The 9,969-nt window shown below is 41.8% G+C and overlaps 1 protein-coding gene across 1 annotated transcript; it reads right to left on the bottom strand.

Annotated features, from left to right (window-relative positions):
* Positions 1 to 1,643: 1,643 nt before the first annotated feature.
* LOC139583384 (E3 ubiquitin/ISG15 ligase TRIM25-like) lies at positions 1,644 to 8,177 on the bottom strand. Its single transcript, XM_071414404.1, has 6 exons — positions 7,559 to 8,177; positions 6,638 to 6,733; positions 6,146 to 6,379; positions 5,876 to 6,035; positions 2,558 to 2,719; positions 1,644 to 2,454 (listed from the first exon to the last, which is right to left on the bottom strand). Exons 1-6 carry the CDS (start codon positions 8,135 to 8,137, stop codon positions 1,934 to 1,936), a joined length of 1,752 nt encoding a protein of 583 aa, XP_071270505.1. The 5' UTR covers positions 8,138 to 8,177; the 3' UTR covers positions 1,644 to 1,933.
* Positions 8,178 to 9,969: the final 1,792 nt, after the last annotated feature.

Below are 9,969 nucleotides of genomic sequence, written 5' to 3'. Positions count from 1 at the left end.
CGGTCCGCTATGTGGGCTCGCTTTATTGTATTTGTCTATTTTGAGTAAATTACGTTTATTTACTCATATCTGCTGTCCTACGCCTGACTCCTCTACACCAGCTACACACAGACCACATTACACTATTATCTTCACAAGTGTCAACAAATGTCAATAGTTGTACCTTCAAGTTCATAAAAAAACTAGCTACCATTATATATTTATTTCTTCAAATAATCACTTATAAATCCTAATCACAGTTTAAACCACTTATCTTCTTTAAAATAAGCTACAGCTATCTACTGTATCTTACTGCTCAGAATTTATAGCAGCACTCTACTCTGCATGTTGTATGCATGTCCCTAACTGATAATGCAATGTAAATGTATATCATTACCTTTAAATGATGAGGGATGAGATTGGGATTAGGTTTAAATCCTAGATCTGTACTTCAAAGACATTGTAACTGGAGTGCTCTGCCTGCCTTACTATATTGTTGTAAACTATGCATAGTTTGCCATCTGGTGGACTAAACATTCAACACAAATCTGAACTGAAATGTAGCTGCAAGCAGCAACAAAGGCTCTTAGCCACAACATCTTTTGAATTTGAATGACATAATCACTTGGAGTTCTACATATATTACATTTCCATTAACTTATTATTGCCCCATGAGGTATCGGCCCAAAATATGCTAACAGTTTAGGTTCACAACAGACAGGAGGATACCTAGTCAGTTGTACAACTGAATGCATTCAACTGAAATGTGTCTTCTTCTCTGAATCAGAGAGGTGCGGAGGGCAGCCTTAATCGTCGTCCACGACTTCTGCAACCGGGGAACAGTTGGTTTACTGCCTTGCTCAGGGGCAGAACGACAGATTTTTTACCTTGTCAACTCTGGGATTCAATCTAGCAACCTTTCGGTTACTGGCCCAACGCTCCTACCCCCCAGGCTACCTGCCACCCTACAATTGCATCCTGTTTCCATGTTTTTTAAAATATCAACATGTTTCAGAGTAAACCTAACTTGCAGTGCCCTTAAGCCCCACAATCAGTATCCATTGAATGGATAACAGAGAAGTTGAGTAGTTTGGGTTTTGTTGAGTTTGGGGTGGGAACATTTACTTTAGTTTTTACAAAATTTACATTTTCTCTCTCATCTTTTGACAAAATTCTTAGCTTTTTACAAACACAGTATAGACTTGCATTGCTACATGTCAAACGATGTGGCTGGGCTGAGCTTTTGAATTTAAGTGCTTATTATAGCGCCACCTATGGGCCATTCAGTTCAGGGTTTAGCCCTAAAATTACTCTATTGGTGTTCTGCTTGTATGCATATTTGTATAACTTTTTGACAATCTGGGCTTGAGATATTGGCCCCATGCAAGGAGACTAACCTAAACCATAAGGTTACCAGCCGCTATGTGTCTAGGAGCCTTAATTCTACAGCTCAGATTCATTGTTGCTTGTTTAAATACAGAAAATATAAAAATATAAATATACAACAGTAATATATTGTAATGTATGTTAAGTAACAAAACCAGAATCAAAATGTCAATTTACCACTGTCTTGCGTGACTAGTCTCAGAGTGTATGGTCCACATTTAGGAGAACTAGGGTGTTTTAAATGAAATCATTTTTAAAGAAAGGACTAGACAGTAAGGATCATTCATGTACACATTTATTTAAACTTGGTAATAGTTTCTAACTATGTTCTGCAGTGATTTTAAAATCTTAATTGAAGATGTTATATATTTATATGGCGGCAGGTAGCCTAGTGGTTAGAGCGTTGGGCCAGTAACCAAAAGTTGACAAGGTAAAAATCTGTCATTCTGCCTCTGAACAAGGCAGTAAACCCACTGTTCCTAGGCTGTCATTGTAAATAAGAATTTGACTTGCCTAGTTAAATAAAGGTAAAATACATTTAAAAAAATGGTATTCTAAACAAAGTTCATTACTGTATTGGTGTCAGTATCTTTACAGATCCACTAGAGACAAAAAACCCAGGATAGAGGGGCTGAGTGAATGTGGTCTGGACTCTGTGGAGGAGGGTCATTGTGTCAGAGACACTGTAGAAAGACAGAGTTCCTGCCCTGTGGTCCAGGTAGACTCCTATTCTGCTGGAGCAGGGGACATATATGTCAGTCTGTTTACTATTGTGAACGAAGGAGTAGCCAAAGACACTACACATCAAACACCAGGCCTGATTACTGATGATAAACCACTCATCAAAACCTCTCCTGCTTGTCCCTTTATATGAAACAGCTATAATAACCCCCCACCCACTCCACTCTACCTCCCAGTAGCAGACTCCAGACAGACCCTCTCTACACAACACCTGGTAGTTGGTGGTTAAACTGTCTGGATGGTCATGATAGGACTGGACCTTGTTAATACATGTCACCTTTCTGTTCCCCTCAGACAGACACAGATTTGTATGGGCTGTGGTGGGATCCAATGTGAGCTGACAGGAATCTAAAGAAAAAGAATAAACAAAAGAATAAACAACTGGTGAAATGTATGTGTGCATCCAGGTGTGTTTGTGTACATGCATATGCACAGTATGTCCTTTACTCACATTCCAAGAATTCCTCTCTGGTCTTGGGTTCAGGCCTTGTCTCCTGACAGGTGATGTCATTCCTACGTGATGCTAGTCCTCCAACTGACAGTCCAGACTGAGGCTTCCCAAATGACGGAGGATAATGGGGCTCAGAAGGTGTAACAATGTGGACTTTTGTCACTATGGAGACACAGGAAATCAAATATCACAATACTGATCACGACATAAACATAGCAGAAAGTCAAAGGGGTCAGTGATTGAAAGAGGTTTAGGTCATTTGTTTAAGTAATTAGTTATATCAATCACCAGATGGACTCCGGCTGTATTTATTTGGACAGTGAAGCTATGTATAAATTTGTCTCTATACTCCAGCTGTAACGTCTGCTTCCAGCTCACACTCTCAAACACATAGATCCCCTGAACACAGCTCACCCTCCAGATCCCAATCACCTGAATTCTGACCACCTGTTCACACACCTGTATGTCATTATCACACCTATTTGGTTCAGTTCTTTGCACCCTATCATTGTGAGGTATTGCTTGTTTTGTGACACACGTCTATTTGAAGCGCTGAGTTTCACATACATTTTATCCTCCCGTGTATGATAGTTTTTTACCTGCCTCACTAACGCATATTACCTATTCCCTGCCTGTACTTTAGCCTATCGTATTTCTTCTTATCAACCTATTGCCTGATCTCCCGAATGACTTTTCCCTGCCTGTACTGTTGCCTTTTTTTTGTATGACCTTCTGTCTGCCATTGGACACAGCTACCTGCCTCCTCCTGTGGTCCTTTACAACAAACACCTGCTGCGCCCTGCGCTTGAAACCAGCTCTGTCTCCCATCATGTTCATTACACCAGCATTTTGGATTTGAGATCAAATGTTTGGTATACGGGCACAGTATATAATGTCACCTTTCATTAATATCTGTTTTACCATTTAGAAATTCAAGCACTTTATGTATCTAGTCCCTCCAATTGAATACATATAGTTTTTGGACAAATTCACTTATAGTGTATTCAAGTATTCAAAAGTGTTGTATTTGGTCCTATATTTTTTGTACGCAATGAGTACAAACTTCTTAGGGCTAGGCCCCTTTTTTCTCCATTTCCGCCTGAATGACATGTCCAAAGTAATCTGCCTGTTGCTCAGGCCCTGAAGCCAGGATATGCATATAATTGGTACCATTGGAAAGAAAACACTGACGTATAGTGGGGAGAACAAGCATTGGATACACTGCCGATTTTGCAGGTTTTTCTACTTACAAAGCATGTAGAGGTCTGTAATTTTTTATCATAGGTACACTTCAACTGTGAGAGACAGAATCTAAAACAAAAATCCAGAAAATCACATTGTATGATTTTTAAGTAATTAATTTGCATTTTATTGCATGACATAAGTATTTGATACATCAGAAAAGCAGAACTTAATATTTGGTACAGAAACCACACACTGCAGCAGGGATTTTGGCCCACTCCTCCATACAGACCTTCTCCAGATCCTTCAGGTTTCGGGGCTGTCGCTGGGCAATACGGACTTTCAGCTCCCTCCAAAGATTTTCTATTGGGTTCAGGGCTGGAGACTGGCTAGGCCACTCCAGGACCTTGAGATGCTTCTTACGGAGCCACTCCTTAGTTGCCCTGGCTGTGTGTTTCGGGTCGTTGTCATGCTGGAAGACCCAGCCACGACCCATCTCCAATGCTCTTACTGAGGGAAGGAGGTTGTTGGCCAAGATCTCGCGATACATGGCCTCATCCATCCTCCCCTCAATACGGTGCAGTCGTCCTGTCCCCTTTGCAGAAAAGCATCCCCAAAGAATGATGTTTCCACCTCCATGCTTCACGGTTGGGATGGTGTTCTTGGGGTTGTACTCATCTTTCTTCTTCCTCCAAACACAGCGAGTGGAGTTGTTCTCCCATTCCTCATCTGGATCATCCAGATGGTCATTGGCAAACTTCAGACGGGCCTGGACATGCACAGGGCGGGGTTGAGACCCAGGGCCTCCAGCTTGATGATGAGTTTGGAGGGTACTATTGTGTTGAAGACTGAGCTGTAGTCAATGAACAGCATTCTTACATAGGTATTCCTCTTGTCCAGATGGGATAGGGCAGTGTGATGGCAATTGCATCGTCTGTGGACCGGTTGGGGTGGTATACAAACTGAAGTGGGTCTAGGGTGGCCAGTAAGGTGGAGGTGATATGACCCTTGACTAGTCTCTCAAAGCACTTCATGATGACAGAAGTGAGTGCTACGGGCAGTAGTCAGTTAGTTCAGCTATCTTTGCCTTCTTGGGTACAGGAACAGTGGTGGCCATCTTGAAGTATGTGGGGAAAGCAGACTGGGATAGGGAGCGATTGAATATGACCGTAAACACACCAGCCAGCTGGTCTGCGCACGCTCTGTGGACGCGGCTTGGGATGCTGTCTGGGCCAGCAGCCTTGCGATGGTTAACACCTTAAAATGTTTTACTCACGTTGGCCACAGATAAGGAGAGGTGGGGTGGTGCAGTCCTTGTTAGCGGGCCGTGACGGTGGCACTGTATTATCCTCAATGCGGGCATAGACGGTGTTTAGTTTGTCTGGAAGCGTGAAGCGTAGTTTGTGATTTCCTGTAGACCCTGCCACATAAGTCTCGTGTCTGAGCCATTGAATTGCGACTCCACTGTCCCTGTCCCAGCATTTCGCTTGCTTGATTGCCTTGCGGAGGGAATAACTACACTGTTTACATTCAGCCATATTCCCAAACCTCTCCATGGTTAAATGTGATGGTTCGCGCTTTCAGTTTTGCGCGAATGCCACCATCCATCCACGGTTTATTGTTAGCGTAGGTTTTAATAGTCACAGTGGGTACAACATCTCCAATGCACTTCTTTATAAATTTACTCACCGAGTCAGCGTATAGATCGATGGTGTTCTCTGAGGCTGACCGGAACATATCCCAGTCTTCGTGATCAAAACAATCTTGAAGTGTGGATTCAGATTGGTCAGACCAGCGTCGAATGGTTCTAGTCACTGATACATCCTGTTTGAGTTTCTGCCTATAAGACGGTAGGAGCAAGATGGCATCGTGGTTGGATTTGCTGGAAGGGAGAGGGCATTGTGTGCATCGCGAATTTGTCAAAATACTTGTGAAAAAAATCTTAATCAAATGGATGACTAGACACATAACGTGCCTTCATTTCTGAAACATTTATGTATAAAAATGTCCTAAAATTAAAGGTGACATTCTGAGCTGTCACCTCATAAAACATTTGATCTCAAACCCAAAATGCTCGATTATAGAGAGACATTTACACATTTTAGCTTCACTGTCCAAAAAGTGTATGTTACCAACCGTTTACAGAGATTTTGGCAATTTCCCCAGAGCAGATCTTTTCAACTTGACTTTTCAGCCCAGAGACTGATTTCTTAACATCCTCAAATGAGATGTGCTGGTTGACAGAGATGCAGGGTAAGACCTCAGATCCAGGAAAGACACAGAGAGACTGGAAACTCTACAGTAACGGATCAGAAAACAGGGAAAAGATTATTGTTGAGAAAGAAAGACATTTCACTTTCATCAGAAACACCTGATGCTGTGGACAAAAAAATCCAGTGATGTCACCTGGAGAAATGTGATGTTGTCCTCTGTGTGTGAGAGCTGCTCCAGCTCAGCTTCTCTCCTCCTCAGCTCAGCCATCTCCTGCTCCAGTTGCTTCAGGAGTCCTTCAGCTCGACTCACTTCAACTTTCTCCTGAGCTCTGATTTGTTCCTTCACCTCAGAGCACCTTCTCTCAATTGAGCGGATCAGCTCAGTAAAGATTCTCTCATTGTCCTCCACTGCTGCTTGTGCAGAGTTCTGTTAAGACAAACAGAAAGAGAGAAAAAAATCAACTGGTGATGGTGAAAATGGTGCCAAGTTATTTGAAAATATTTAAACTTTTACTTTTGATACTTAAGTATATTTAAAACCAAATACTTTTAGACTTTCTAAAATAATATTTTTCTGGGTGAATTTCACTTTTACTTGAGTCATTTTCAATTAAGGTATCTTTACTTTTACTCAAGTATGAGAAGTGGGTACTTTTTCCACCATTGATAAATGGTCAACACTCACCTTGAGTGACTTCACAGCACGTCTCACCCCCTGTATCTCTTTCTCTCTCCTCTGGATTCTCTGTTTGGATTTCTGCTGTTCCTCCCCCAGCTGGCTCTGCAGTTAAACACATATGTCAGAGTCGTGTGTATAGGTGGCAGGGAAGTCAGGCGCAGGAGAATCAAACTTAAGGTAATGGAGTTCTTTAATAACAATAAACAAAACATAACTCCAAAACTATAATAACAATAAAACAAAGCGGGTACGAGGACCCGTCGCGCACCAATACAAACAACACGAAACTGAACATCAAACAATCTCTGACAAAGACATGAGGGGAAACAGAGGGTTAAATACACAACAGGTAAGAGTGGGATTGAAACCAGGTGTGTAGGAAGACAAGACAAAACCAATGGAAAATGAAAAATGGATCAATGATGGCTAGAAGACCGGTGACGTCGACCGCCGAACACCGCCCGAACAAGGAGAGGCTTGGACTTCGGCAGAAGTCGTGACAACATGTAATTCCATGGTTCATTTGTACAAGTGATTCTGTCTTAGTGAAAACAGATGAAACTTTATGATAGGTCAGAGTCTATGCATAATGGAGGAAAAGCAATGTGTGTGTCTGTGTGCATCTGTACGCATGTGACAGATCGGGTTCAATCCCGGGTATCCTGCATGCCAGAAAAGTGCATTAGACTGCTAACCCAAAGCCTGGGCATTAACTGAAGGAGGCAATGCAACTCTTCAGGTCTCAGTAAATATTACATCACGAGTGTGAATATTAGCACAGCTAGATGCTTGGGTGTTGGCTGACTTACAAGCAATCAAATCAAATCAAATCAAATCGTATTTGTCACAGTAGTCACTAATATTCAGTTATGAATGGTATTTTCACAGTGATACTCTGAAAGAGCAGCAATTACAGATTGTCCTTACCTGTCTCTCAGTCCTTTCTGATTCAGCTGAGACTGTATCATGAGCTTTATGTTCACCCACCACACACAGCAGACAGATAAACTGCTGATCAGTACGGCAGTACATCTCCAGTAGTTTGTCATGACGAGAGCAGATCTTCTCCTCTAGTTGTGTGGAGGCTTTGACCAGCGTGTGCTTCTTAAAGGCAGGAGATTCATAGTGAGGCTGGAGGTGAGTCTCACAGTAAGAGACCAGACACACCAGACAGGACTTGACAGCTTTGAGTTTTCTCTCAGTGCAGACATCACACGCCACATCTCCAGGTCCAGCATAATAGTGAGCAGGGGGAGTAGATGGGAGTCCTGTCTTCTTCAGATTCTCCACCAAATCAGCAAACATAGTGTTTCTGTTTAGAACAGGCTGTTGGGTGAAAGTCTGTCTGCACTGGGGACAGCTGATCAGGACACCCTTCTGATCATCCTGATCCCAGCAGTCTTTAATACAGCCCATACAGTAACTGTGTCCACAGGGAATAGTGACTGGATCCTTCAGTAGATCCAGACATATTGAACAACTGATTGAGTCCATGGCTGCTGCCATTTTGGTGCACACACTTTGGTGCAGACTGAGAATCACTGTAGTTTCTCTAGAATTGTTTGTGCTTCTGAGTCGGTACATTTCCTGGTTTTGTGTGTGTACTCTGTATTTCTACAGGGTGTGGCGTTGGATAGAGACCAGAAAATAGTGGTTGTGATTGGACAGAGGTCGTTGAGGAAGTATACTCCTCAATAGACAATTCACTAGACACAAACCACACCTCCAAGTACATAGTTATTACAACATTTATTGAGGAACACTGACGTGACGATTCAGGAGAACAAATTCAGTAGGCGGTATGGTGGAAGATCAGGGGGAGACACTGGAGTATGTGAACTGGGCTTCCATTTCACTTGGTACTGCATCAATGGTAATCCATGGTCATAGACTGACAGTGTGTTCAAGGGGATCGCTGTGAGCAAGGTGCTGTGAGAACATAATGTGTAGTTATTCAGCCGATCCTATCAAACAGGTTAGTTAGAAGATAGAGGGTGGAGAAAGGAGGGAGGCTTCCAAACACTGGAGACATGGTAAAACCCTATTCTCCATACTGTACTTCACAAGCAATTTTTTGTTGAATTATTATTGTTGACAACACAACACTGTGGCAACATTATAACAGGGGAAAGTTTTGAAAAGCCTATTGACTTGGTCCCATACAACTAGGGCCGGTTCTAGGCATAATCAACATAATTTACCTTCATTTCAAAAGGGAATGTCATATTGAGACTAGAGTCTCTTTTGCAAATGAGCCCTGCACAATACAAAAACAAACACATGAATTAACATAAATATACACACTATACACATTAAATACACATTAAGATGCAAAACACATTCAATTAAAACAAACACATCCTTCATTATAAAAATCCTCTGTTAACTGTCTAATTGCCCTTTGGGACACCAAAGCTTCCAATCGTAATGTATTTTGGAGATTATTTCAAACATACGGTGCAAGGAAGTTAAAGGCTGATTTACCTACATCTGTAGTTACTAAAGAAATATCCAGAGTTAACGGGTTTGTTAAAAACCTCTTGTCAATATAGGGGGTGCTGTTTCAACTTTGTAAAATATCGTTCCCAAATTAAACTGCCTCGTACTCAATTCTTGCTCGTACAATATGCATATTATTATTACTATTGGATAGAAAACACTCTCTAGTTTCTAAAACCGTTTGAATTATTTCTCTGAGTGAAACAGAACTCATTCTGCAGCACATTTCCTGTCAGGAAGTGAGATTTCTGAAATCGAGGTCTCTGTTCTAGGGTCAGTTTATAAATTCCCATGTAAGCTATGGGGCTACATGCACTGCATGCGCCTTCCCCTGGATGTCAGTAACCAATGAGAATTGGAATGGTGTTGCTGGGCAGATTTGAGGCCGTATAAAGCCTCATGGAACGGGGGGGTGCACTCTTTTCATTGTTCGCCATGACGCAAGACAGACCTCAAGATGGCATTTTGAAAAGCTCATGTTATCGGCGTTAGATTTATCCGGCTCTGATTTTCTTCGATATAGGTGTTAAAAACATCATAATATAGTTATTTTAAACTGAGTTATATCAGTTTACATGAGTATATTGCGATTTTCGGAATTTTCTTAGTTCTGCGTTATGAACAGTTGGACACCTCTGCTTCACATAGCTAATGTTTGCTGCTAGTTCCAAAGTTGAAGAGGACATTCTACAGCCGAGCAACGATTATTATGGACAAAGGACCACTTGCCCAAGATTCTGATGGAAGCTCATCAAAAAGTAAGAGCTATTTATGATGTTAATTCGTATTTCTGTGGAAAAATGTAAAATTATTAGTCCGCCATTAATTTCGGCACGGTC

The sequence above is a fragment of the Salvelinus alpinus genome, chromosome 8, assembly GCF_045679555.1.
Source record: "Salvelinus alpinus chromosome 8, SLU_Salpinus.1, whole genome shotgun sequence".
NCBI classification, from domain to species: domain Eukaryota; kingdom Metazoa; phylum Chordata; class Actinopteri; order Salmoniformes; family Salmonidae; genus Salvelinus; species Salvelinus alpinus.
This window is presented reverse-complemented; position numbering and strand designations above follow the sequence as displayed.

What these genes read in the sequence shown, in the direction of transcription:
- LOC139583384 (XM_071414404.1), bottom strand. Translation starts at nt 8,137, where the DNA reads ATGGCAGCAGCCATGGACTCAATCAGTTGTTCAATATGTCTGGATCTA. An exon ending in ACAACATCACATTTCTCCAG is followed by an intron (nt 6,036 to 6,145) that starts GTGACATCACTG and finishes CCGTTACTGTAG; the next exon opens with AGTTTCCAGTCTCTCTGTGT. An exon ending in CAGAGAGGAATTCTTGGAAT is followed by an intron (nt 2,455 to 2,557) that starts GTGAGTAAAGGA and finishes CTTTTTCTTTAG; the next exon opens with ATTCCTGTCAGCTCACATTG.